This window comes from Anser cygnoides, chromosome 1 (assembly GCF_040182565.1).
Source record: "Anser cygnoides isolate HZ-2024a breed goose chromosome 1, Taihu_goose_T2T_genome, whole genome shotgun sequence".
NCBI classification, from domain to species: Eukaryota; Metazoa; Chordata; class Aves; order Anseriformes; family Anatidae; genus Anser; species Anser cygnoides.
In genome coordinates this window covers 115,084,039-115,111,877 of record NC_089873.1, presented here as the reverse complement: position 1 = coordinate 115,111,877, position 27,839 = coordinate 115,084,039, and the positions used below count along the sequence as shown (strand labels likewise).

The 27,839-nt window shown below is 37.8% G+C and overlaps 3 protein-coding genes across 8 annotated transcripts in view; 1 reads left to right on the top strand and 2 right to left on the bottom strand.

Moving 5' to 3' along the window:
* Positions 1-6,229, bottom strand: part of TTC3 (tetratricopeptide repeat domain 3) — a 64,003-nt gene extending 57,774 nt beyond the window's left edge. For 2 of the 5 annotated variants that reach the window (XM_066978644.1, XM_066978648.1), the window contains exons 1-6: positions 6,098-6,229; positions 5,527-5,612; positions 2,593-2,638; positions 1,785-1,917; positions 1,304-1,391; positions 38-91 (exon numbers count right to left, since the gene is read on the bottom strand). In XM_066978644.1, coding sequence (XP_066834745.1) covers positions 38-91; positions 1,304-1,391; positions 1,785-1,917; positions 2,593-2,638; positions 5,527-5,612; positions 6,098-6,167 — 477 coding nt within the window. In that variant the 5' untranslated portion in view covers positions 6,168-6,229. The other 3 variants (XM_066978647.1, XM_066978649.1, XM_066978653.1) reach the window with 3 other exon arrangements.
* Positions 6,207-26,234, top strand: PIGP (phosphatidylinositol glycan anchor biosynthesis class P). Of its 2 annotated transcripts, none has more exons than XM_048071352.2 (5): positions 6,207-6,384; positions 7,575-7,647; positions 8,166-8,284; positions 11,116-11,292; positions 24,592-26,234. In XM_048071352.2, exons 1-4 carry the CDS (start codon positions 6,207-6,209, stop codon positions 11,244-11,246), a joined length of 501 nt encoding a protein of 166 aa, XP_047927309.1. In that variant the 3' UTR covers positions 11,247-11,292; positions 24,592-26,234. The 2 variants fall into 2 exon arrangements, with proteins under 2 accessions (XP_047927309.1, XP_013036834.2); XM_013181380.3 differs by lacking the exon at positions 24,592-26,234 and adding an exon at positions 11,847-16,093.
* RIPPLY3 (ripply transcriptional repressor 3) lies at positions 16,926-24,022 on the bottom strand. Its single transcript, XM_013181381.3, has 4 exons — positions 23,603-24,022; positions 22,386-22,455; positions 18,764-18,831; positions 16,926-17,751 (listed from the first exon to the last, which is right to left on the bottom strand). Exons 1-4 carry the CDS (start codon positions 23,710-23,712, stop codon positions 17,604-17,606), a joined length of 396 nt encoding a protein of 131 aa, XP_013036835.2. The 5' UTR covers positions 23,713-24,022; the 3' UTR covers positions 16,926-17,603.
* Positions 26,235-27,839: the final 1,605 nt, after the last annotated feature.

The following is a 27,839-nucleotide window of genomic DNA, read 5'->3' as shown; positions in this document are numbered from 1 at the left end:
AAAAGCATTCCAATTAAAAGCAATTCGAGAAACTTACATTTTCTATCCTGCTGCCAATTCTCAGTATGCCCCCAATAAAAGGTGGAACGTTCTAGGAGAGAGACAAAAAAAAACAAGTAAAAAATAAGTTAAGGCCTGTTTCTATCTGCTCAGGTTCAACTCAGTAACATTTTATGTTCTGCTTGAAAGCAGTACCATTTGGACAGTGGCTCTGGTCCATTTCAAAGTTTCAGGAAATATTTTTGTATTCAGTAGCCAATTCCGTACCATTTTTGTTGAAAAATAAATAAATGCTAAAGTGGAAATAGAGAATGCATGGATGCTATGACACCTGCTTAGGAAAGTCAGCTGCTTTAGCCACTTCTACAGTTTTTTTAAATACCAAAGATCCAGCTGATATAACCAATGAAAAAACATCCAAAACAACAGTACTTCCCCTCCTGAGATCTTCTGCTCCTCCAAATACATTTTGCTCTTACTATCGTTTACATGGGCAAGGAGATAAAGGCTGAGGAAGTAAGAAGAGGGAAGCACAGGTAAACAGGGGAATGGGAATACACACCGACCCTCTCAGATATACAGATCATATGGGAGACTACCACAGAAAGAAAAAGCAAAAAGAACCCATCACATGAAACAATGCAGAGTAACTGCAGAGACATCCTGAAGTACAAGAAGGTGAAAATAGAGCACTTGGACAGCCTGAAGGAGAAAGCAGCAGAAGGAGTATAAGGAACTATGAATCCACAACAACAATACATGAATGCCTAATCATAGCCATATAAGAGACAGAAAAACATAGCTTGGTGTTGAACGCAGAATTTCATTAAATCAATTTAAAAAAAAAAATACTTAAATTTAAAAAACAACAACTTTATCTTCCCCTCAGCTGCCAAAAAACATTTGTTACACCACTCTCTTCTTTGCACAGTCACTGTTTTAAGTCAACAACAATATCAAATTTTAAATATCATTTGTTGAACATGGAAAAAATAACTGAGAAAAAAAATCTGCTTAAGTTATTCATCAGGGAAAGGTGCTGTTTTTCTCACTGATACGACTCTCTTAACAAGGGTCGCAGTCAACCACATTATGGACTCTGCAAAACTTAAGGATTATCTGAACTATAATAAAGCCTGTGATGTGAAACTAACTTTATAGAAAGCTGTAACTATCAGACAATTCATTCACTCCAGTAAAAGGATATGTCTTATTTAAGATACAATCCCAAGCTGCCTAAGATAAAGAACTAATTAACCTATTATATTTGAAAATAAACACAAACTTAAAACATAATACTTACAACAACTTTTTTAATCAAATCAACAAGGTCTTCCAAAACCTCTAAATCACAGAGTCTCTTCCAATTCCGGTCTAAAATCTGTGAACTGCTTCAAAACAAAACAAGTTGTTATTCAGAAAACTATCACCGTGTAACATGGTCTTACATACTAACAGTTATAGTGATTAGACATAAGCTAGAGCACGGTTACAGAATCTTCAGAGGAAAAAAAAAGGGGGATGGAAAGATTTTGGTACTTTTTAAATACAGGGCATCCATTTAAATGCTCAAATACATTCTGAGATTCCAAACTTCAGAAACACATTTTTAATATTTTCAACCATATGTTCGAGAACCATGCCTTCTGACCTTAACTAATTTAGGTTATTGTAAAAATATACCTGCAGACTGTTTTACCATTAGTGAGAGCATATGCTGATCTTTCAGAGATAACAAAAATAAATGCAAAAGCTGATGAATCACTGAGAACATGACTACTTACCTCCAATCAGCTACCAAAGAATTACTTTCACTTTTGAAGAGAAGAGGCCAAAAGATGCGTATTTTAATAACGTTGCAATATTCTCTTAATATGTCAACCGGCTGACTGCACCACACTTCACAGGGATCAACATCTTTAAGAAAATAGTTAGGAATTGGACTATACAATTCAGGCATTACAAGTAATCAAAGTCCAACTAAACATTCAAAACCACCAGCTATTTCCACAATTTTCCTCCATTTCCCTTGAAGGCTGTCTGTAAAGGGTAAAGTTCCTTATTAGACTATTGAGGTGGCATCAAGTACTTTCAGAGGAGTATTATCTGAGCATTTGAGTATATGCAAAAACTCATCTTACAGAGGTGGTGGCTACACCTGAGTTTCCTACATATTACAGGTTATCATTTCTATAGCGTATACAGCCTTTAATAACTTAGCCTATTAAAAAGCCATCTGCTCTTCTGCAACTATCAAAAAATTAGAGACTGTAGGCAAAGAGCTTTGTAGTTATAAAGACCAATTTGAATGTGTCTTTAGACCTATATAGCTAAAATGTTGCTACAATTAAAACACAGGTAACAAACATAAACCTTAAATCTCCATCCTTATAACATTAACTGCCTGAACACATCAGTGTTATTGACTATTCACACTGTTCTCACAAATGCATAGTAGGAGTATTCTGCATGTTACATTAGCACAAAAAAAAATTCTTCCAGTGGAAAAAAAGCGAACTAATAATTGAACGATTCAAGCACAGCACCGACAGCGCTTTAGAAAGTTATGTAATATTGGTTTAGTTTACATACCTGTTTTAGGTTTATGTGGAGAACGTTGTACAAATACTCCATGACCCTACAGATAAACATATTATTTCTTAACAATGCTTATCTTGCAAATATGTTACACCAACCATAAATGATTACTTAACAGTTTCTAAAAAGTAAACCAATATAAAATCTTTACATCAGAGGAAGGGAGGATTAGAAGTGATTTTTAAGTAGTCACCAATTCCTTTTCTCAAGGAAAAAAAAAAGTTGCATGTACTTTCGCTTTCAGATTACAGACACTGGGGACCAGTAAAAAAAGATGATCCTCATAAACAAGCAGTGTGACCAAAAAGGAAACAAATCTATAAAGCGAAGCATTTGGTAACGAGGAGTCTACTTTCACATTGTATGTGCTTCAAGGGGATTTAATTTGCACCGGTTGAAGTCTAGTCCCATAGACAAAGCATCCATTTGTGGTTGATACATGTTACCTATACTCCTAAAAGCATCTTACAGATCAGCTTCACCTCCAGTGAACCTCACACTAGAGGGTTCCAATGAAGATGTAACATGAAAGATGTGGACACCTGGGATATTTGCTTCAAAAGCGTTCTGATCCAAACTTAAATATTACTGCAGACACATCAACTAAATTCATTACTAATGAACTAAAGTTTAGTTAGCTATTATTAATTGTAATTATTTCGTAGTTAACTAAAATACTAACTCAGACAACATGGACCTAGTCAGGAGAATGATTTCCATGTCCCCACTTATTCTGGGTAGGAGCTTTTTATAAAATTTTAATAATGCTCATTATCATCTCACTATCCTCTGTGTCCAATCTGAGATGGCTGAATTCTCCCTGCTTCCATCTCACCACCACCCCCAATCCTATTTCACCAAGAATAAAATACTACTAGTGTTCACCATTCTCCCTCATTTCTGGAATTCTGCCAACTGTTTTCTGGGGGAAAAACAAGGAAACTTAAGGTCTGCAATATTTTGCACTATCAAATAACAAACCCCTTTGTATCAAATCTTTATAATCCACATTTATCATAGCCAAAAAGCAAACAGCAAAAAAATATTTTTACTAGAGTTACCTAACACAATAGTTTGGTTGCATTCCTATAAAATAAATGTCTATCTATATATCCATGACCTAAAAAATATACTCACAGATTAACAGTTCTAAATGGAAGCAAAGTTTTTTAATAGTTTAAACAATGTATTAAATCACCCTACGACATTATTCTTCTAAAAAATAATCATTCAAAATCAAGTAATAGACAGCAAAATAATATTCAAGAATACCTAGGGAAACGCTTCATGGTAGCATACTGTAATTACAATACTTGAATGGGTTTAAAACATAGTGCTGCATACAAGCCTCTCAAGCTGAAGAAGAAATTACACTGTTCAGTTTTACAGATCTCTAAAAAGTCTATTATTTTAACATGCATTGTGTGTGTCATTTGATGCATACTATATGCATTGTGTTTACGTACAGCTGCGTTACCATTTCAAAGAAACACACAGCTATCCCTGAATGTGACTGGAGAAATGTATAGAAACAAACTAAATACCAAACGTGTCTTTCATAGTCCTTTATTCTTTCAGTGGCAGATTTCACGGAAATACTGGCATGCTGTGCAATGATGACTTAATAACTTGACCTAAGGCGATGATAAACAATCACATGATCTTGCCCCAAGCAGTACTCCTAAACAGCTATACACGTAAACCAAGGCTTACCCTTAAAAATAAGTTACTACAATGTGAACGAATTCAACAGACCACAACACTAACAGAGAGGAAAAACATTAACTAGTATTTCAAAATCAGTTCAACTTGAAAGATGACTAAGAAAGTCTCATTCACTCCACAGCATGGCTTTTGCTACAATATTAAAAAAAAAAAAAAGAAACCACACCCCTCGATCACCCCCATCCCCAACACCCATACTTGACATATCAAGCTGAAGGTAGTATTCCCACTAAAGCAGATTTCAAAAACATGATTTTTAGCACTTGCACAGATAGATTCAAGGGTTTTCTTTCCACAGCACAACACCCACATCACTTTAAAAGATAACATGTCTAGTATCCTGTGCTAACACAACTGTTTAAATATTTTATTCTGTCCATAGCACAAAAAAAGTCTTTATTGATATAAACAATTTCCAGTGAGACTCACTACTCTGCTGGTAGCAGTCCCTAGTACAGATACAGCTTTACATATTATAAGAAAGTTACTCGACCTGTACTTTTTATTTCTGCCTAGAATAAAGTATCGTGTGCCAGCTAGCTTGTATTTGGCAGCAGCAACATTTAGGATAAATAACCCATAACTGAATTCTCCAAGCAGCAGAAAGATTAACTGTCACAGTGTTCGTCCTCTAGGATTCTTTGAGCATAGCAAGAAGTGGAAAATAAGAGTCAAGGAATGCATTCTTGGAAATATTCAAGCAGAAGAATGCTACAGTTTACGCAATAAAAGCAACAACTAAATAAATAAGCAGAGGTCCTATGGGGCTCAAATGACTAGGGAAAAAAAAAACAACAGAAAAGATGAAAAATACAAAGAATGGGTGAATGCTACACAGTTAGTTTGCTGTCTTGAACTTACAGGTACTGTTAGGAATAATTGTTCTGTGATTAAAGGAAGTGACACTGTAAGGTATGTCATCCCATCTGCGGCCTGGATACACAGCCAAGAGCTTGGTCAAGTTCTGTCGATGCGACCTACGCACCACTGTCTGGCTTTACATGATTGTATACACATCTGATAAAAGTCGCCTGACAGAGATATGCAGTCTCTGTGCCCTAACCAGATTTAGGGCTTTTGCAAGAGAGCAGCATACGGTGGTGTAAGATACCAGTTTCAACTCATCAAATTACGTATCAGACCTGGGATTAAATCCCACTGGAGCATCCCGCGTGTTTTCCATCCAGTCCCAAGCCTACTCACCAATTCACAGCACGATTTGTCACCAGCATAAAAAGCCAAGGCTGCAAACTCGGATTCGGATATCGGTTCACCCATGGCGCATGACCCTGAAAGAAAAGGAGTCAGAGAAACACAGACTGGGGGGAGCCAGGAGGCAAACCACCCGCGTTTTAGGGGATTTAAGATGATCACGTCACCTTAGACACCCCAATTTTCCCGGAAGACACGCGTGATTTCTACATGACGTGTATTTCACGGCGTTTAAGCAGAAAACCCGTTAAAGGGCCTCACCCCAGCAGCCCCCCGAGCTGCCTCAGCCGCGCCCAGCCCGGGGACCCAAGCACGGGTTGACCGTGCGGCCGGAGGGTTGACCGTGCGGCCGGAGGGGCTCCCGCCCCCGTCCCTCCCCGCGGAGCCCGGAACCGACGTGTCGCAGCCCGGGCACGGCGCCGCAGCGCCGGTCACCCTCCTCGGGGCGGCCCGGGCCGGACTGCGGGGAAGGAAGGGCGCTGAGGAGCCCGGCGGGGTGCGGGGAAGGGGGAGAAAGGGAGCGCCCGCCGCCGCCGCCGCCAGCCCAGCGCCCGCCGCTCACCGGCCCCTCCGGAACCGCGGCTCTGCTCCGGGACCCTCCCCGGCTCCGCCCGGCCCCCGCCTGGGCGCATGCGTTCGCCCGCAGCCTGCCCCGGCTGCTCTGAGGGCGCATGTGCGGGGGGTGCTGCACGTCCTCCGCCTCCTCCTCCTCCTCCTCCTCCTTCTTCTCCTGCCTCCCGTACCGCCCCCCAAGCGGAGAGCCCGGGATGGTGGAGAACTCCCCGGCCCCGCTGCCGGAACGGGCGATATACGGCTTCGCTCTGTTTCTGGGATCCTGGTTCGGCTTTAGTGAGTATACCGGAGCGGCACTGTGCTTGCGGGGCAAATGTCGTCCTTCAGGGGAGCCCCCGGGGGGCTGGAGTGGTGCTGGGCTGCTGCTGGAGGGGCAAGGCGGCACTCCCTCCGTGAGTTGTTACATGGCCTTCTGTGACAACGTCAAGTTCTGTCTGTCCCTCGTACTACTGTGGGGCTTGGAAGGTGTCACGGAGTCAAAGTATTATGTTAAAAACCCTCTGTATTCTAATTTTAGTAGTTTTTTTTTACTTGAGCTACTTATGTTCTCACTAATCACTGTAGTGAAACCTTCCCCACACAAATACTGAAAAAACAAACAAACAAAAAAAACAAACTAGGTCAATCGTTTCACTGCTGATGTGACAGGTGCTTTAGCATTCACTGGGCGTATCTTACATGCCCATACAGGGCTAAAGCTTGAGATCGTGAGACACTTTCAATGCAAGAAATGCTTCTGCAAATGTACTGTAATTGAATAGTAGAACAGGATCCTGCTATGAATTTTTCTCACCTTAAGAAGGTAAGTAGAAGGGAAAAGGCGTTGGCTTCCATTCATCCCACAGGAAGCCACCACAGTTCCACAGCTTGTGTCACTGCTTGGCTACCAACCTATTCCCATCAATTTTTGCTAAGCCTTATTCTGGATTTATTGATAGGGATTAAAATTTCTCAGTGTTGTTTTTGTTGATGTGTAAATGCTTATTAGCTTACCATGAGTCGGGAATTGTTTCCAGTATTTTTTTTCTGAACTGTTCTTTCACACAAGCACTGCAATTCTACCAGCTTTTTTTCAGTCAAATGCCCCCCTGCATGATCATTTTCTGCTTTAATATTGTCTCCATAGTCTCATTTGGTATCCTTTTACTGAGCTTTTCTTGTGCTGCAGTTCTAAGCAAGTGCAAGAAATTCTTGTATGTCTATATAGGAAATCAGAAACTAGATGTTAATGCAAATATAAAAGTGGTATCATATAAGCAGCTGCAAAATGGTTCCTCCGTATTGGGCAGGCTATGTGTGAGATGCATATTCTACAATGTCTTGGTACAGCTATTTTGATTTCAATTGTGTAAAAGCAAAATACTGTCTTGGTACGTCCCAGTGTGAAAGTATTGATCTAAATCTTAAGAAGGAGGTCTAAAATGGTATCAGTTGGACTGTTACGGCTTTTTAATTCTTTTGTGCAGTACTGTATCTTATCTGGGCATATGTTCCTGAGACTTGGCTCTTCTCACTGGGACTAACGTACTGGCCTCAAAAGTAAGTTCAACTTCAAGCTCTTAAGTTCAACCTCAGGCTGTTACATTTGGACATGTGTAATTATTTTCAGACAGGAAACAGTGAAACTATTTTTTAAATAGTGGTCTTAAATTTAATCCATTTTTTCCTGATGATAAAAGACTGTAATCTTTGTGAAGCATTATTTCATGTGGATAAGTAGTTATGTTGAAAATTGTAATGAAACAGATAGTATTTCAATGTTTTATGATAAATTGGAAATTTTGTTTTCAGGGAGTTTGCCAATGAAAATACAGTAGACTTTAAATTAAAAAAAAAAAAACCTCTAAATGAATCTACTTGACAGTTTATACCCTCACTAGTTACAGTGATTCTGCAGTCAGTTCTCTTTGGAGAAACCAGGGTCCCTACTCAGCGGTAGTGCTTCTTTTCATGTTTCCAAGTTTGTGCTAGATGCAATAACAATCACTGCATTAAAACTGTTATATTGTTAGATGTTTGTTATTGCAAAATATAAATTTTAAAATCTGTTTCCCCAGGTACTGGGCAGTTGCTTTGCCAGCATACCTACTAGTTTCTGTAGGAATTGGTTATATATTACTTTTTGGTATTAACATGATGAGTACCGCTCCACTTAATTCCACGCATACCGTTACAGGTAATTTTATTGGTGTGGGGTTTTTTTTGTTTGGTTGGTTTTGGTTTGTTTTCAAGATTTTGATACTTAGCTGATAATTTCTCTCTCTATATATATATGTGTAGAATCATAGAATCATTCAGGTTGGAAAAGACCTCTAAGATCATCTAGCCCAACGTTTAACCTAGTACTAAAGTCCACCACTAAACCACGCTACTAAGCTCTACATCTACACGTTTTTTGAAGACCTCCAGGGATGGTGGCTCAGCCACGTCCCTGGGCAGCCTATTCCAATGCCATACAACCCTTTCAGTAAAGAAATTTCTCCTAATATCCAACTTAAACCTCCCCTGGTGCAACTTGAGGTTGTTTCCCCTCGTCTTATCACTTGGTGCTTGGGAGAAGAGTCCAATCCCCATCTTGGTGTAGCATCCCTTAAGGTAATTGTACAGCATGATAAGGTCTCCCCTGAGCCTCCTTTTCTCAAGGCTAAACAACCCCAGCTACTTCAGGCACTCCTCATATGACTTGCTCTCAAGGCCCTTCACCAGCTTCGTCACCCTTCTTTGGACACACTTGAGCACATAAATGTCTTTCTTGTAGTGAGGGGCCCCAAACTGAACACAGTATTTGAGGGGCGGCCTCACCAGAGCCAAGTATAGAAGGATGATCACTTCTCTAGTGCTGCTGGCCACACTATTGCTGATACAGGCCAGGATGCTGTTGGCCTTCTTGGCCACCTGAGCACACTGCTGGCTCATGTTCAGCCGGCTATTGACCAACACACCCAGGTCCCTTTCCACTGGGCAGCTTTCCCCCAGTCTGTAGCATTGCATGGGGTTGTTGCACCTCAAGTGGAGGATACAGCATTTGGCCTTGATGAACTTCATTCACTTGGCCTCAGCCTACTGATCCAGCCTATCCAGATCCCTCTTCAGAACCCTCCTACCCCTGAGCAGATCAACACTTGTGCCTAACTTGGTATCATCTGCAAACTTACTGAGGGTGCACTCCATCCCCTCGTCCAGATCACTGATAAAGATACTGAAGAGAAGTGTCCCCAGTACTGAGCCCCGGGGAGCACCACTAGTGACTGGCCTCCAGCTGGATTTAACTCCATTCACCACGAATCTTTGGGCCTGGGCACCCAGCCAGTTTTTAACCCAAGGAAGAGTACGCCCATTCAAGCCTTGAGCATCCAGCTTCTTCAGGAGAATGCTGTGGGAAACTTTACTGAAGTCTAGGCAGACCACATCCACAGCCTTTCCCTCATCCACTGAGCACATCACTTTGTCAGAGAAGGAGATCAGGTTTGTCAAGCAGGACCTGTCTTGGATAAACCCATGCTGACTGGGCATGATCACCTGGTTGTCCTGTAAATGCTGCGTGATGGCACTCAAGATAATCTGCTCCATGAAATTCCCTGGCACCAAGTCAGACTGACAGGCCTATAGTTTCCCGAATTCTCCTTTCAGCCCTTCTTGTCAATGAGCGTCACGTTTGCTGGCCGCCAGTCAGCTGGGACCTTCCCTGGTAGCCAGGACTGCTGATAAATGATGGAAAGCGGCTTGGCCAGTTCTTCTGCCAGTTCTCTCAGCACCCTCAGGTGGATCCCATCCAGCTCCATAGACTTGTGTATGTCTAAGTGATTTAGCAGGTGGCTAACCATTTCCTCGTGGATTATGAGGGCTTCACTCTGCTCCCTGTCCCTATTTACCAGCTCAGAGGGCTAGGTGCCTGGAGAACTTGCTACTGAAGACTGAGGCAAAGAAGGCATTAAGTACTTCAGTCTTTTCTTCATCTCTTGTCACTATGTTTCCCCCCACCTCCAAAAAATGATGACGATTCTCCTTAGTCCTCCTTGTTTATATTTATAAGAATATTTTGTATTGTCTTTAACAGCCGTAGTCAGATTGAGCTCAAGTTGGCCTTTTGACCCTGCTAATTTTCTCCCTGCACAGCCTCATGACATCTTTGTAGCCCTTTTGAGTGGCCTGCCCCTTGTTCCAAAGCTCATAAACCCTCTTTTTCATCCTGAGCTCTGGCCACAGCTCACTGTTCAGCCAGGCTGGTCTTCTCCCATGCCAGCTGATCTTTCGGCACGTGGCCTGCTCCTGTGCTAAGAGAGAAAAACTCTTTGCTGTCTGATGCAGTGGTTTCCAACTAGTAAAGCATACTCTGTTAGTAAAACAGACAACGTTAGAGGAACAGGGCTTGGGCCTATAAAGCTTGACCAGACATGTGCTTCTCATGCCACCCTTTCACTTGGTGCCAGCCCAAGAGGCTGCACGGTTGTATGGCAGGTGAGATGGGGGACCTACTCAGTTTGAAAAGCAGCTACTCTTGTCTTTTTTTTTTTTTTCTTTTTTTTGCTGAGGGAACTGTTCAAAATGCACCTGTAAACAAGTTTATGCTGTTGTAAGAATGGGTGCTGCATGGTGATAGGAACAAGAAGCCAAGTTAAAGGGAGGGTGAACAGCATTTCCCAGCAGGAATTGTAATATTAAGTGTCCACAGTACAGACTGAGCTATTCACTGTAGGGCTTGTTCACTCTGTTTATCTTCAGGTAGTTTTGGTTTAATGTCATACAGCATTTTAAACCAAGCAAAGTTCTAGACAAAGATTCCAGCAGAAGGGCAGGATTGATTTCTTCGGGGCCTCTTAATATATGTTTATTTACATATATGTGTATATATATATATGCTCATATATGTTGATATAAAGTGTTTCTGATTTACCATCTTGTTATACCTCAGCACTCAGTAGCTAATTTTATACAGTGTTGCATTATGTAACATTTCTTCAAATAAAATGTCTTTAATATATGGAATGTCTTAACTATTTTCTGTAGATAACTATGCAAAAAAGCAGCAACAGAAGAAATTTCAAGAAGAAGCAATTCCAGCATTGAGAGATATTCCCATCAGTGAAGTAAACAGAATGTTTTTTCTTCCTGAAAAAGGAATCTGCAATAGCAGATAGTTCTCATTAAGACTTGTTTGCATTAGCTGATTAGTTGAAGCATTATGTAAGTAAAATCAAAACCTTCCCACGCGAAAAGAAACTTCTTTCTGATTTTATAACAGAGCTTTTTGTTCTGAGTTTCTAACTAAATTATGTAAAAACATTTCATTGAGATGGTTTGGTTTTATTATTATGCATGCAGCTTACTAACTTGCATTGATATGAAAATTATGCCACATTAATTTATCTAACTGTTCTTTTGATTTTAAAATAGCATTCTATTACTTGCAGGTTGCTACTTGTAATTTCCTTCAGAGTAAAAGATAATATTTGGACCTAGCTTAATTTTGTTTCTCACTGAGTCTGGGGAGTGCAAAGGTGTTTTATTTATCAAATGCTTAAAGCTTTTTTATATAAAGTTAAATTGAAGTGTTTACATTGTAAATGTATGGTTTTCATATGTAAATATTAGTAAAATGTAGTTAATTTTTACTTCCTTAAAGTTAGCAACTTTCCTGTGATTCTATAATATTTGTTCTGGGTCAAGGTATATAGTGGTTGATTTTTCTTTACACAGTTTTTCACTCAACAAACTTCTTTTTTTTTTTCTCCCCCAAGTTGCTGGACTTATTAACCATAGAACCACAGAATGGCTTGGGTTGGAAGGGACCTTGAAGATCGTCCAGTTCCAAACTCCCTGGCATAGGCAGGGATTCCACCCACTATATCAGGTGGTTGCCCAGGGCCTCATCCAACCTGGTCTTGAACACCTCCAGGGATGGGGCATCCACAATCTCTCTGGTCAGCCTGGTCTAGCGCCTCACTACCCTCTGAGTGAAGAATTTCCTCCCAACCTATAATCTAATCTGCCCTCTTTTAGTTTAAAACCATTCCCCCTTGTCCTGTCATTATCTAACTGAGCAAAAAGTTGCTCTCCGTCTTTTTCATAAGTCCCCTCTAAGTATTGAGGGGCTGCAATGAGGTCATCCCAGAACCTTCTGTTCTCCAGGCTGAACAGCCACAGCTCTCTCAGCCTTTCTTCAAAGGAGAGGTGCTCCAGCCCTCTGACCAACTTCCTGGCCCTCCTCTGTCCCCACTCGAACAGCCCCACATCCTTCTTGTGCTGGGGGCCCCAGACCTGGACGCAGCACTCCAAGTGAGGTGTCAGAAGGGCAGAGCAGAGGGGGACAACTCCCTCCTTTTGCCTGCTGGCCACTCCTCTGTTGGTGCAGCCCAGGATGCAGCTGGCCTTCTGGGCTGCAAGCACACTGCTGGCTCATGTTGATCTTTTCATCCACCAGAACCCCCAAGTCCTGCTCTGCAGGGCTGCTCTCACTGAGTTCCTCTCCCAGTCTGTGCTCATGTCTGGGATTGCCCCAACCCAGGTGCAGCACCTTGCACTCGGACTTTTTGAACCTCATTAGATTCACTTTGGTCCACTTCTCCAGCCTGTCCAGGTCCCTTCGGATGGCATCCCTTCCTCAATTAATTAAAATACCAAGATTATCAGAAATAAGGGAGCTATGTTGTAAAAATTTTCTGAAACAACTATTGAGATTACATTTATTAAGCTTTCTTTAAAACACTGAAAACTAGGTTGAAGGAACCTCCAGGTCCACCTTGTTGTAGTCTGGATTATAACACAAAGCACAGTAATTTATGGCAGTAGTTCAAATATTTCTTAAAAAGTAAATGTTCTTTCATGTATGCTGCATTTTAAGTGTATTGTTTGGGCATATTTTATAAGAATGAGTATTTGTATCTAATCTTCATGACTGTAAGTTAGTAAAATGTTTTTTGCTTGAAAGTTGTAGACTTCTTTGTGATGTTTTGTTTTTCAGAGTGCTCTCAGTTGCTGTTACTTTTCCCCTGCCCCATTTTTGCCCTTCAGTTTATCTTAACTTACATGCTCAAACACCCATCTATAGGGTGAATGCAAGGTTTTATGATCAACAGACATGAAGATGTATTTATTCTTTTGTTAATTCTCTAATTGTGTTGTAGGCACTGAAGTATTGACTAATCTTTTTTTTTTTTTTTGTTCTCCCATGGAGTTTCTGTCTGCATTCTCTGTTCCTTTTGCTTTCTGAGAAAGCAATTTTGTTTTTAATTCTAAATTGACAACTAGTGAAGGCCATGTTTCTGTTATCATTTAATGTAAGGATTAATTTAGTCCCCTGTTAAGGAGTCCCAAATCCCTTCAGGATAAAGAAAAGCTACTGGAAAATACCCTCAGGCCCTGAAAGCACACAAATTAAAGGACGGTAAACGTTGGACAAAGATTGTATCAGTGATGAATCTGCCATTTCATTTAACTGCTGACCTCACAATTATGGGAAAACCAACAGAGGCACCTAAGTGAATAGGTAAACTGGGGCCATTTGTTTAAGTAAAACTTGCAGGCATGAAACTCAATCTTTGCTTTTCTGTCACTACTGTGTAGCGGTGCTTCAAAGGCACTGTAGTGACCTTTTCTTCAACTCAGGAATAACAATTGACACTTCAGAAGTTGCCTTTGTGATCAAAATAAAACTAGATAACATGGTGTCTATGGGCTATCAAATGTATTTTGCTGGGGGATACATGTATTTTATTTGGGATTCATCAGTTCATGGTCTTGCCTATGGCTGCAATTAAGCAAAAGATACACAGCTCTACCGCAAAGAGAAGAGAGGTTCTGCCTTTTGTAAACACACAGCAAACATTAGCTATAGTTATTTAGAGGAGTTTATATAGATTTTGTCTTACATTTTGCCATTCTAAGAAAACCTGAAATGATTGAAATGTGTTGCTAGTAGTGCCTTTCTTTACAAAACATACCTGTTTAAAGGCTTTGGATATCAGGTGTCCCTTATTATCAGACAGGCAAAAACTAACTAAATAAAAGCAAAACCAAAATTTGCCCTCATTTTCACCCTTGTGGCTTATTGATGGCATCTTTCTATAGCACAACCAGTAGTAATCAGTAGAGTTTAATTCAACTTCTGTTTTTTTCCTTCAATTTTTAATGTGTTGGAGGCTCATGGGTTTTTACACATCTCAGTATAAGGTTTGTGTGATAAGACAGGTTCCCCCCAAATGGTATTGGAATGAATGTGTGTGTAAGCATGTAATAAAAAATAACAAATGTGTGTTCTTTCAAACAAAAAGGCTGAATGCCAAAGAAAATTACGGAACTGTGGTTGCCAAATTTGTATAATGATGATAAAGATCCCTCCTTTCTATCTTACCTGTAAAGAGAAGGGTAGTAACAACACAGGTGATGTTTATAATATTGAGAAGTATTGAAAAAGAAACTTTGGGAATAGCTTCCCTTTTTAATCATTTCCATGACTTTATCTTGGATAAAGTCTTCTGAGACTTCAGAAAAGACTTGGATAAAGTCTTTTATTGAATTGCACTGTATTGAATGCTGTAAACTTGGAAGCTTTAGCACAAATATTTAACTTATGCATATGAAGTAGCAGAAAACTAAATTCTCTCTGTATTCACATAATTTTATTTTTGTTGTTAAGTATGTCAATAGAAGTATTCTTTCACTTCGTGATCAACAGGGAGATGTAATAAAAGAGGTAAACGCCTGGTTATGAAGATCAAACATACAAGCTTGTGGAGTAAAATATGCAAATGTTATAAAAGCTAGCACAATTGTGTGCGTTAGTGTTTACTGTTCCTACAGATAGGATGATTGCAATAAGAAAAGGAAACAAGGAGAAACATGGCAACTCAAATTTTACTTCATTTTGTGAGCATGAAAGTGATGTAGGAAACAATGCTGTGTGAAGATACTTCTTTCAGCAGTAGTTAAACAGAGTTGTCTTTCTCCTTGTGATATGTAGGTATAGTTTTGCTGTTACCTAAAGCAATCTGAATTGTACAGGCCATCTTAAAAATCTGAGTATAGTTTTGGGATGCTGTCAACTTGATTTGATTATCTTTAAAATAGCTATTGTGATGGGAGAATGGGCTAAAAGGTGTGTAACAACATTTAGGCAAATAGGCATTGTCTAGGTACCTCTCCAGCATTCAAGTACCAGTGGGACATGAACTTACCTGTCACTTTCCTAATTTTAGACAAACAATGGAAATGGAAAGGTAGCATTTGCTGGAAATGTTACAGTTGTTAAACTAGTAACAGAAATTCTGCAAGACGAGGTCCTGAGCCAACAATTTAATCTGTAAAATGGTACATTTCTAGCCTTGTCTTTGAAGTAGTAAACTCATGATAAACTCATTATTTGGGGATGCTTTGTTATCTTTTTCCTGGAAATGATGGATGATCCTAAGGTCACTGAAAACTTCACAAGGTCAAATTGCAGATGAAGTAACAAACCAGAACTGAAAACTGAAAATTAACAGCAGTTGAGAAACAGAGATGCTATAATTAGTTCACTTTTAGTCTTTAGTTAATTGTTAGCAAACTGGTAAGGAATTACAATGCACAATTTATTTAAGTGTGCAAATAAGGTTATGTTGACATTGTAACATGAAGAGACATTTGTTTATATGACACACAAAAAATGCTGGTGTGTTTGGGAAAGAATAATGTAGATTTAGCTTCCTCTAATAACTGTAGCTAAATATTACCAATCAGGAAAATAATACAGTAATAATACCTTAATTTGAAAATGGAATTTAACAATAAGGGGGAAAGCAAATGTGACGTAGTCAGGGTAGTATTGACTGAGAAACTGAATCAGTTTATGCTGATAACATGTTATCTGACCTTAGCAGATATTTAAGGTGATTTATTTTGATATTCTTAAGAGCCTTTGGTAAGACTGGTATCCACTATGCAGTTTCATTTTTCTAATAATAAGGTTTGTTATACTCTCCTAAAGAACATACTTCTCTGAAGCTATTTTTTTTGTGTTTCAGAGGTATGGATTTGCAACAGCTCTTGCTCATGTAATTAAAACTACATCTGATGTAGCCCATTTAAGAATACGTTTCATGCAAGACCAAAGGTAAATTTAGCTACCATGATCTCTCCGACACTGACTAGTAGTACACACTCATGGAAGAGCAAAGGTTAGGGCAAGAAGCTAGTAATATTTCCCCAGAATAATTTCCCAGCCTGTAACAATGTGAATCAGGAAACTTCTGTGCAGGATCTTTATATTTTTCTTATGAAATTGTTTCATTTACTTTTTATAAGTAGGTAGACAGTTTCCACAACATCACAGCATAATCACAAGTTGGGTGAAGTACTCGCTTCATTTTAAACCCACTGCTCACTATTTTCATTTGATGTTCAATCATTCCCCGCTATCTGGAAGCCTCTCAAATGTTCAAGACTATATTTACATATTCAATCATGTCTCCCAGGCTAAAAAGTTGTGATATTTTGTTGTTTGCATGGACTATATTTTCGTTATCCTTTCTCCCCCTCTCACTTCATTGCATTTATTTCAAGAGTGAACATCAGTGTCTAGAATACAGCAGGCTTATGGCACCCGTTTTGAGTAGCTGATCTGCATTTATACAGTGGCCGCTTGTCTGGTACTTCTAAACCTCCAGCATTTTTCTGCCTGGGAATATTTTTAATGAAGCTGCTGGTGCTCGTCCAGGATGCTTTTTTACAGACCTCAGTAAGCCCACTGAGGGCGGGGGGGGGGAAATTCGTAGCAAATAAGACAAAAACAAAGTTAGTATGTAATATGTTTTAATATGCCATTAACCTATATCATAGTTTTTAACTGAGTTGTTATTTTTTTCTCCTGGCTGACAACAAGGCACTTTTCTGATTAGAGGGGGAAAAATTAAGAATAACAGAAGATATCACAAGGCTGTCATTTAAAACTTATCTTGACAGGAAGTTATATTGGAATCTCTGTTGAAATTGCTTATGTTAAACTGGCATACAGTGTTAAAAAACAAATGTCCTCCCATAGAGCTAATAAACAATAGTCTTGCATTTGAAATCATTCCGGTCTTGAATTCTTACAAACATTGTGTTTCAAAGCCTTCAGGTTATTATGGGGCTGTATATTATATTATTTTCCCTCATGATCAGTCCTATTTTCATTTTATCCGGACTGCAATGTAAAAGAATAATGAATAACCAAAGACAGTGCTCTTCACATTCTTAATCCAAATATTGCTTTAATCAACTAAACTTAAAACATTACAACTTTTTTTTAAGTTTCAGGGTTTTATTTAAGTCTCTCAAAACACAAAAGGATTTCCTCTTAATTTCCAGTTGCATTGACTCATTCTTCTTGGTTATATAGCTATAAATAGTCTTCATAAGCTTTGATGTGTTTCTTTGTTCAGTCAGATGTTTGTCCATGCATTTGTGACAGTTCCTTTTCTGATTTCTTGATTTATTTATTTTTTGGTTACTTTTTTATAAAGGCTGACAACTGTTCATTATTAGGCTGAACTGGTTTCTTCTTCATCTTCCTCAGAGTCAGTGTCATCATTGTAGAAATGAATTGTAGCTTGCACTGGAAAACTAGCCAGAACCTTTTCTCCGATGTTATTAAGAAACTTTTGGGATTTGGACTTAGGCAAATATAGTCTGATAAGAAAACATTTGAAGAGAAAAAGTAAAACCATGAGGCACTTTCCCAGCTAACCTAACTTGACTACTAAAATCTATTTTTATCTTTATTTGAAGGGAGAAAAATCCTGAGATTCCCTGTCTTTTAAAATATAAATTACTAACTTAAAAGGTACTGTTAACTTTAAATTACCTCAGTTGCTTTGGGCATATCATGTATTGTATTTACCTGAGGTCCCTCCCTGATAAAATGTTGCCAGGGCAATGATGCATGTTTGAGACTTTTTGTTCTGTTTTTCAGCTCAGTACAGAATGGAAGTATCCCGTGTGACTGCAGGAAGTGAGAGGAATGTTCTGGGATTTTGGAATTAAGATTAAAACACAAGATTAAGATTGGGGTGGGTTGACTCTTGCACACAGGCTGATCTTAGTGATTTTAGTGTCTCCAGGTGGAGGAGGAGGTGGATGCTGAAAGAGATTTTTTTCAAAATTCATATTGTTTTGTATTGACATCTTAAATATGTTGCATTAATTTACATTTCAGGTTTTCACCTGTTTTCCCACTAAAGTAAAATTTATGTGGTCTATATACATATGCATGTGGTTTTGTGTGCATACGTATGCACATCTTTTCCTCTTGGTTCCACTTTGGCTGGTTTTCAACTAACTTGACAAAGGGATAAAGGTCATACAATTTAAATTTCTACAACTTTTAAAAAATGATGCTCGTAAAAAAGAGGGATATTCCAATGCAAATATAAATTGGATCAGGTAGGATAATGTTATTTCTTTTGAGATGGCTTTTTTTTCTTTTTTTTTTTTTTCATTATTAGAGTATTGTTTCAGGTTTTGTTCAGCCTGGGCAACTTTCCTGGTGGGCAGATAAAAATCTACAGACTTTGGTGAGTAGTTAAGCTGCATGACTAAAATGAAACACTGCAGAGACAAACTGATACTTCTCCATAGAAGAAATATGTTTTTTCTTGGAGACTGTTACTTTCCCTATATGAAGTGATAGGATTTAACTCACCTCACTGGATGTTGAAACCCCAGGGCTCCTTTTGATCTAAAATTCATCAGTTGACCATCCAGTTCTGACTGTAAAGAGACATTAAATAGAATAAGCTAAAAATGACAAATCCACTCTTTTCTTCTACAGGTAGCTGTAAAATTCTACAGTAATGTTGCTTTGTTTGGTGCTCTGCAGTTTTTCTGCTGACTAAACAGACTTTGGAGATTATTTTTGCCCACAGGCTGCCCATAGTTGTGCATTTAACAAAGCATTTGAACTTGTATGTTTTATGAGCCATAAAGCTATAAAGTAGTGGACATTCTGCTTAAGATCTTGTGGAATATCTGTAGAGACTGGTGAGCTAATAACATCACCAAATAGAAGTTCAGTGATTGGAAGAAAAAAAGGGTTTTCAAACAGTTTAAATGAGTGGGGGTTTAGGGGTTTATAAAATACCTCTTTAACTAACCAGTAGGTTGGAGCTGGAATGTTCAAATCAGCAAGCTTAATTTTAATCAAGGATCACAAGTGCATTAAGTGGCCAAACAGTAAAATCAAGAGACAGCTGGCATCTGATATTTCTATTCAAACAGTGATTTAAAAAGCAAGCATTTTTTGATAATCAAACTAGGTAGCAAAAATCCATTTTAAATATCAAAATGAAATTTAGCAAATAATAAACTCTTTAAAATTAAGGTCATGGTAAAAAAAAAAAAAAAAAAAAAAAAGTATTGGCAGAAAAATGTTAACATTACCAAATCCCATTAGGACTGTAAATCTGGAAGCAACTTCCAAAGTCACTGAGCCCTATCACTTGGTCTTGTAGACATATGTTCTCTTCCATAACTTTAACATTTCTTTTCTCTTCCTATTACTATAAACTTGACTTTGCATAAAATAATAAGATTTAACTTTGCTGTACTATAATTTCTAGTGAATGAAATCTAGAAGCTGTCTACGACAAACAAAGATGACTTATGCCACTGTCAGAGCAATTCATCTATCTTTCTGAAGAAGTAGGCTTAAGCATGAATATTTTGGTGGGCCTCCAAAAGCCCTTGGGCTACAGATTGAGCAAGGGGTCTTAAAGAATTCTCTCTGTATTTTTTATGTTGGTCTTTTCTCCCATGCCTGCCTGTTCATCTCGTAGCCAGAACGTTTTGTCTTCAGGCTGTTAGGTTTTTAATTGGGAGACTTCTTTATTTTGTTTTCACAGTACCTAGTGAAACAGGATCGTGATCTGGCTGAACATTGTCAGTGTGATCATAATATCTATGTTAAATAATAAACACATATGCTGTTTTTCATTTTTCATATTTACATTAAAATTAAAATAGTCTTTTTACCTATATTGATCTGCTTTTTTCTTGCTATCTTCTGTTTGGAAGATAGCATATACATTTAACATATATATATATTTAATATATAGTATATATATTTAATATATATATATATATTTACTATATGTATTTAAAATTATATATGTAATAATGTGTGTTGATTAAACATCATATATGTACATTTTTCTTTTCAGACTGTAATACAGCGTTTCTGGAAAGCAATTTGATAAACCCAATTAACTGCAAATCTAATTCAGCTGTTTGCATATAGCAGAACCTGTTCAGTGCTAATTTGTATTATGTTGTAGATATGGCATAACTTTAAACTGATTTTCATGGCTTTTCTTCTGGCATAAATAACATTTGCATTTAGCTAGTATGAAAAGGATTAATTTTTGTATAAGGAAAATATCACACATAGGTAAACACAGGGTGTATTGTAAAACATGATCTTGGCAATAGAAGTACAATTTATTTTTTTTTTACCAGTACTTCTGTTTTTTAGTCATTTGCTTGGCATCTTTTAGTTTCTCAGGTTAGAGTTTTATAAGTATATTCTTAAACTTTTTCTTTAGTTACACAGATGGAGGATATTGACACTTAATTGCTTCTCTTCAGTGCTTGGAATGTCTACTGATCCATAAAACACTGGCATTTGTATGTATGTATTGTAGAAAATAAAAGTATATGGCATGCAACCAACTAGCAAAAACATTGTCCTCAACCCATTTTTGAAGGCCTTCTAGAAACCTCAATAATCTTGCTGAAGAAGATGCCTCTAGTTTCCCACAGCTGTGGGATGTCCCTATGTATCAGCCAGCACCTCTTTCCACCTATACACCACACAAAACATCCAAGCATCTTTCCTCAGTTGTCACGACCCTGTAAAAGTGCATATGAAAGGTCTCCTGAAGCCTCACCTAAGCCCTCATCTCGTTAGGTCCCAGGTTACAAAGGCATCTACGATGCTAAAGGAGGATGAATGGGCATAAAGAGTGGATGAGAAGGATCTGAGCAGCTTCAGGAAGGAAGGAGAAATGTTTTAAAAACATATTTTTTCAAACAAACTGGTTCGGGTGAACTCAGTGTGAAACAATGCCAAGCTGTCAGCATGAATGTTATGCTAGTGCTGTTAGCATTAGCAAACTTCGTGTGTGGTTTGTTTTTCTTGCACAAATGGGAAGAAGACCAAGTGTGGGTTAAAACTTTTAAGCAGTTTGAATACAGTTTTCTACAAAAACACAATTTCAGTAATAAACCACAATTTCAGAAACCTTAATTCCTTGAAATTGTCACTGTAATTATACAATCCTTCTCATGAGAGTAGGATTGCCCTCATTCTTAGCAAATTTACAGGTGCCTCTGGGAAGGACATTCTTCTGCAGGCTTTCCTTAAGGTGCCTGCCAGGGGTATGGCACTCCAAGAGATATGTACAGCTACAGCCTCCATCTTCAAGAGGCAAAAAGTACATGATAAAAAGATACTTCACGTGTTAGAATATAGTACAAATTATGAGTCTTTAAAGACTTGCACTAAGGGGAGTGATTGTCTTAACCTGCTGAGCTTTTGGTAAAAAGTTGAAGATGTAACTGTGGATCTGATGCTGCAAAAACTTACACAGGTGCTTAAAACTAAGCACTGGAGCACCATTTCAACGTTTTTTAAAGTTTGCAGTGTTGGGCCATATGTCGAATGTGCTTCAATCTCTTTTATCCTCTGATCAACAAATCTTTCTAAATCAGTAAATAGAACTAATAATCACTGGGCCTTTCGAAGGCATTTGTCAGTATGAGCTTTTAAATTAATTTTTCTTTTGATTTCTTAGCTGTTTTAGCTATAGCAACATCCCTCCCAAACATCAATCAACAAAACTGTGCACCTGAAGGTATACTTTTCAAATTTCACCTTAAAGTCATTTTCACTCCAACTCTTTTTCGCCTTATACACAATATCACGTATGGGCTAGGAATGGAAAATTCACTCTGAGGATATTTTAATTTTTGTAATTAAGCAAATAAAAATGTTAAAATGTTAAAATATGTTATTGTCTTAGTAAGCAGTGCTCTCTGCAGCTCTTTAAGAGCTGATAGTGATTTTATATCTGGTACAAATTAGAGATACTCTTAAACATTATCATGCATTGTAATTCAAAACATTTTAATACAGAAGAAAATGTTTTAAATTGATAAAAAGACAAAAAAAAAAAAAAAAAGACCAAGCCTCACTTCCTCTGTTCAAATAGCTTCCATTTCTGCACCTGTTTTCTATAAGGATTATTTTCTCCAGAATTTAATCTCACCATTTGTTGATTCTCTGTCATTTCACCATCTCTGGCTGTGAGCATCCAGGGCCTCCATAAAACAGGGCTGCTGAAAGATTAAGATAGAATAGCACTCCCACAGTTAATTCTCTGTCGTAATATCCATACGGTATCCATACAATACAACTGCGTTTGTTAGATTCTGCTGGCATCTTTTGAAATAACTATATTTCCACCACGTTTTGATCATAGAATCATATAATATCTGGAAAGGACATTTTCTGATTTGGTAAATCTGATTTCTGTGGCAATATTAATCTGTCCTTTGTCTATGATCTGATTAAACAAGTTAGACAATCACTTGCACATTTTTAACTAAGGTATCATTTCCTATTAAGATTTCACAGCTCAAAGGGACTGCATTGCACTCCAAATGATGATGTAATTAATGCTGAAATATTTTCTTTTTATGCAGTACTGCTACAAAATAAAAAAGTAACTCTCCTTCTCATATGCTATGTCTAATTAAAGGTTACATATGGTCATGGTGTGCCTGGTTATTTATTGATTAGACAGCTTCAGCTTTAAACTAACATGGGCAATCAGATCTAATTAGCTTAAGAGAGCATATACTGTCATGGATGCTGTGTGTCTCATTTTTTGGTGATGGCTACTACAATTTTAAATGGTATTTTCAGTAGTAGTTTCCTTCTCTGCTGCTATTACATACATTTGGGGAAATGAAAAAGTTATTTTAAACATAAAAGGTAAATAAACTTTAAAAAAATCAGTTATCGCAACCTGAATTTTCATTTGCTTCCCTTTACAAGTAAATCCTGAAATATTTGACTGAAAAGGATAAAATATTGGAATAACAAAATACCAGTTCCAAGCAAAATGTTTTCGGAAACATATTTTGCCCATTATTTCTGAAGTTGAAAATTGTTTTTCATTGTTTATTCAATGTCCAAATTATTACATTTGAATGATACTTACAGTCTGGGCTTCTTAGTCATCTTGAAAGTGACCATGTTGTTGTTCTTAGTGGCAGAATCCATTTATTGCTCACCTTATGATACAGCTGGTGGTATTATTTTAAAGGGGATGCTCAGCGGTGCCTATAGATGGATGCAATACCTCTCCTTGAACTGGATTCCTCTTTTAAGGGAGTCCTATGTTTTTCAGCTCATATTATTTCTGGTGGAGTTTGGAATGGAAAGCTGGTGAAAAAAGTTCTCTGCCTGTCTCTGTCTTACCTCTGTGGCTGTTCTCCTGGATGGAGTGAGTGTTGCTGGGCGTCTCTAGAGCAATGACAGACGTGATCCACTGCAGCCCGGAGCGAGAAATCTGCAGCTGCACCCTCCATAGTTTTTGACTGTCTAAAGCCTGCTGTTTCTGTGGCAGGCTGACTGCTTGTCTTGGCCTCTCAGCCCCTCCTTTATCTTAACTCCCAAAGCATACTTACCTAAAACAAACATGGCCTCAGGTAAAAGGAGAGAAATGTCCTTAATGAGTTTTCTTTTGACTCCTCCAAATAGTTCAAAGGTATGGTTCTCACATGGCCAGGCTCCTGGTGAGAGCAGTTCTAGAGAAACAAACTTTTTATTAAGCTTAGTTAACAAATCACATTGAATAATGGGTCCTTTGTCTTTCTGTTGATGTTTACAAAATTCATATTTGTTCTTTATGAAATATACAATGATTTACATTGTGTGTGTCTTGGGAAAGCTCATCAGCATCTACTCCTAAAAAAAGTGTAACTGAAATTCAAAGAGAATTTTAAATATACATAAAAAATTACAATGACTAAAGTCTTTTCCATTTTCTAACTTCAAAAGAGAAAAAGATACCAAAAATCAGTGAAGGTGAGAGGATAGGCCTCGTGACTTCCTCGAGGCTATTGGGATGTTCCTTTAATTTGCTTGCTATTTGATGGATGGAGAAGAAAGCTCATGCCAAGAAAGATTACTTCATCTTTTCAAAGATTAAGAGTTACAAATGCCATTGCTTTGAGGAATGTTTTATTCACAATATGCAATATATGTTTTAAGCCTACAAAGAATGAATAGGAACAGACTTAGTCTAAGCTTCCTCCCTACTGTTTTCATTTGTACTAAGTGTTACTTGTTACCTATTACATTGTACAAGAACGATTTATTACCTGGTGGGTGACATTATCTGATTTTCATTGTTACGGTTCATTACAACAGTTCACTTTGTTTCCTTTATTTCTCAATTACTGCAGAGATGCGAGAGGATTATAAGAACCTAATACTGAATTCTCTTCCCACTGATGCTGTTTACACAGACATCAAAGAGAACAGATTGAACTCCCAAATATAATCAGCTTCTACTGTGAATTTTCTTCACAGAGAGAGAAAAATAATTTTGTTTAGTGAACATGGAACGTCCATTGATTATTCATTATGAATTAGATCCTTGAGCTGAAGAAGCCATCAAAACAGTTCACTTTGAGAGGATGCTGGCAATTCTCTGTGGGAGGCAGGTTCCTCCTACATGAGCCTTCATGGCTCTTTTCCAAGCTGTGATACAGCAAAAGGTAGCACACGTCCAGTCAGCAAGGAAGGGCAGGACTCACAGATGAAGACCACTGGATATACTTGCTTGAGAGACATCATTTTCCTTTGTTATTGCTCTGTATTAGAAGACATTCTGTATCTTTGCACTTTTTTTTTTTTTTTCTTGAAATTAAGTTTTCCTATTCCCAACAAGGAGTTTCAGTCAGATTTGAAAGACTGATTTTCCTATGTTGATACAGGTTGAATAGTTGTGTTAGCTACTTGACTGCTAAAATAACAGCATTACAGAAGTACTTATGTTTTTGAAGTAGTCTTACGTAACATATTCTGGAATTTGTTGTATTGAGGACCAACTTTTACATTAATTTTCCTCATTCTTTAAAACAGCCATTCTTGCTGTGACAAATAGACACAGTTTAAACTTAAAAGGTCAAAGCCATTAAATGCTGTTCTGGAAAGCACTGACTGGAACAGAGGACTCTAACTCTACACCCTCCCATGTTTATATGCTGTGTAATATTTATAAATTTGTAACTAAGTAAATAAGACTGCATTTGAAAGAAAAAAAGCATATGCACAGTCTCTGTAACTTTAAACATTTATGTATCAAAATCAGTACAATTATTGGAATGAAGAATGTAGTGATTAGTATTCAAATAACTGTATATTACATAGCAGCAGGGGTTCTAGAAAAAAAGGCGAACTTCCTAAGTAACCTGAATTATAATTACATATTTTGCTGAATTACAGTCTTAAATACAACTATGTAATTTCATCAGCTTAGTTTTATTTAGATCTAATTTAACTTGATAGCTGAAAAGGAAGTGTGCATTACACAACTGATGTATATGGTCCCAATCTTGCAATCGGATCCATATGTGGGGATAATTGATTTATAGCTCTGGACAGGATCTGCCAACAGGGATATTAGTGCAGAATTAAAGCCTAAACTACTAAAGCATAGCTCTCTGGAATATGGAAAGTTACCATCAAATAAATCTGTTGATAAAGTCCTGCAAGACCAAATTTGTTATAAAATTATTGAGCATATTATTTTGTTAATGAAGTTATAATGTAATTCAATGTAATTGATAGGTAACATAAAAATGTAAGTTAATATTACATTGTTGTATTAATTAATTGAAGCATACATCTTTAACTGGTATTTTCATGGAAATCATTAGTTAAATTCCGATTACAGATATGTGGAAAATGGTTTAGTCCAGTAAAATATGAGCAACTGTATTAATGTTTGATCTTTAGTTTCAAAGAAAAAGGAAAAAGAAAAAGAAAAGGAAGAAAAAGAAAAGGAAAAAAAAGGGAAAGGGAAAGGAAAGGGAAAAGGGAAAGGAAAAGGAAAAGGGAAAAGGGAAAAGGAAAAGGAAAAGGAAAAAAAAGGAAAAAGGAAAAAGGAAAAAAAGAAAAAGAAAAAGAAGAAAAAGGAAAAAAAAAAAGAAAACCAGTGGTTACTCCATTCATAGCTGTCTAATTTTAAGAATCATAGAATGGTTTGGGTCAGAAGGGACTTTAAAGACAATCTAATTCCAAGTCCCCTGCTATGGGCAGGGACACCTCCCACTAGATGAGGTTGGCCAAGGTCCCATCCAACCTGGCCTTGAGCACCTCCAGGGATGGGGCATCCACAGCTTCTCTGGGCAACCTGGTCTAGTGCCTCACCACCCTCTGAGTGAAGAATTTCTTCCTTTTATCTATTCTAAATGTTCCCTCTTTTAGTTTAAAGCCATTCCCTGTTTTCCTGTCACTACACTCCCTGACACAGAGCCCGTCCCCAACTTTCCTATAGCCCTCTTTAGGTACTGGAAGGAAGAACTACTTTTCTTTTTGCAATATACTTATTTTAAATACAAGGTGCTGCATTTGGTGAAAAACACTTCACAGAATCAGAAAACACTGATTCTGTTACAAATGCTTGTCTATTTCTGATGGAAACCTGTTTTACTCAGTTTTCTCATGAAAGCATGTATGCATTTGCAAGAATAAATAATATTCAATATGAATTGGATAGGTCCTGGAGTCAGGTTGGTTCTAAAGCATTTATAGTTTTAAATAATACCTGGCATTAAACAACATAACATAGGCATTTATAGTCATTAATAGCATGCAAAGCTCCTCAAAAATAAATTGTTGGAAAAGTTCTCATGGGACAGGGAAGAGGAAGAAGCAAAGTCGTTTACAAAGTACAGCAAAGCCGGTCTCATAATACTCATTTTAAAGTTAAAAAAAAAAAAAAAAAGAGAGAGAGAGAGAGAGAGAAACTCTTCCATATTGGGGTTTCATGGTAGACTTGACCCCCATGTCCTGAGTCTTTTGGGAACCTTCCCACATCGGCTTTTTAAAGAGCTTAAAGAGACTTAACCCCTCTATGCTGAAATTGGCCCATCTGTCTCATTTAAGGGTGGGGATTCCCCCAGACTGCAGGCAGAAATTCAAAATTTAGCCTATGCCTTTTATTCAAGCTTTACCTAATGCTCTTTAAACAATTTCATGTCTGTGTGTGCCTGTGTTCTGCATCTTGCAACATTTTTCTGTAATCTGTTCTCTCTGACAAACAAGCAAGAGTTCTGGGAAGTCTGAGAGCTAATACTACTCACTGTTTATTTTCAAGGCTTCCTTCCACCCTCCTTTATGGAGAAACTGATTGACATAGTTATTTTAGAATACCTATTTTAGTAAATTTCCTAGTGCGTAAATGGCCTTGACTTTATAATAATACAAAAAGAATGTTTCCCAGTATAAAATTCCTAACCTTTTAATCAGAGCCTGTCACGATTAAGTCTAAGCTACACTCTGACAGAAATTTGAACACCTACAGTAATGTTATGGCTTCAAATTATTCTTATTGAGAATGTTCCCACATTTCACTGTCTTAAAATGGTGACTGTTTTTGCCTATATATTGTTCTGCTTTAGATTCCTTTGTATCAGGAAGTTTT

Bases quoted from the DNA above. Each gene is read 5' to 3' on its own strand.
- PIGP (XM_048071352.2), top strand. From the start codon at position 6,207: ATGTGCGGGGGGTGCTGCACGTCCTCCGCCTCCTCCTCCTCCTCCTCC. The intron at 6,385-7,574 runs GTGAGTATACCG...TCTTTTGTGCAG, and splicing joins GGGATCCTGGTTCGGCTTTA to TACTGTATCTTATCTGGGCA. The intron at 8,285-11,115 runs GTAATTTTATTG...TATTTTCTGTAG, and splicing joins TTCCACGCATACCGTTACAG to ATAACTATGCAAAAAAGCAG.
- RIPPLY3 (XM_013181381.3), bottom strand. From the start codon at position 23,712: ATGGAGGGTGCAGCTGCAGATTTCTCGCTCCGGGCTGCAGTGGATCAC. The intron at 22,456-23,602 runs GTAAGACAGAGA...TTAATCTTTCAG, and splicing joins CCAGGAGAACAGCCACAGAG to CAGCCCTGTTTTATGGAGGC. The intron at 17,752-18,763 runs GTGAGTTAAATC...TTTTCTTATCAG, and splicing joins GGGTTTCAACATCCAGTGAG to ACTATATTTGCCTAAGTCCA.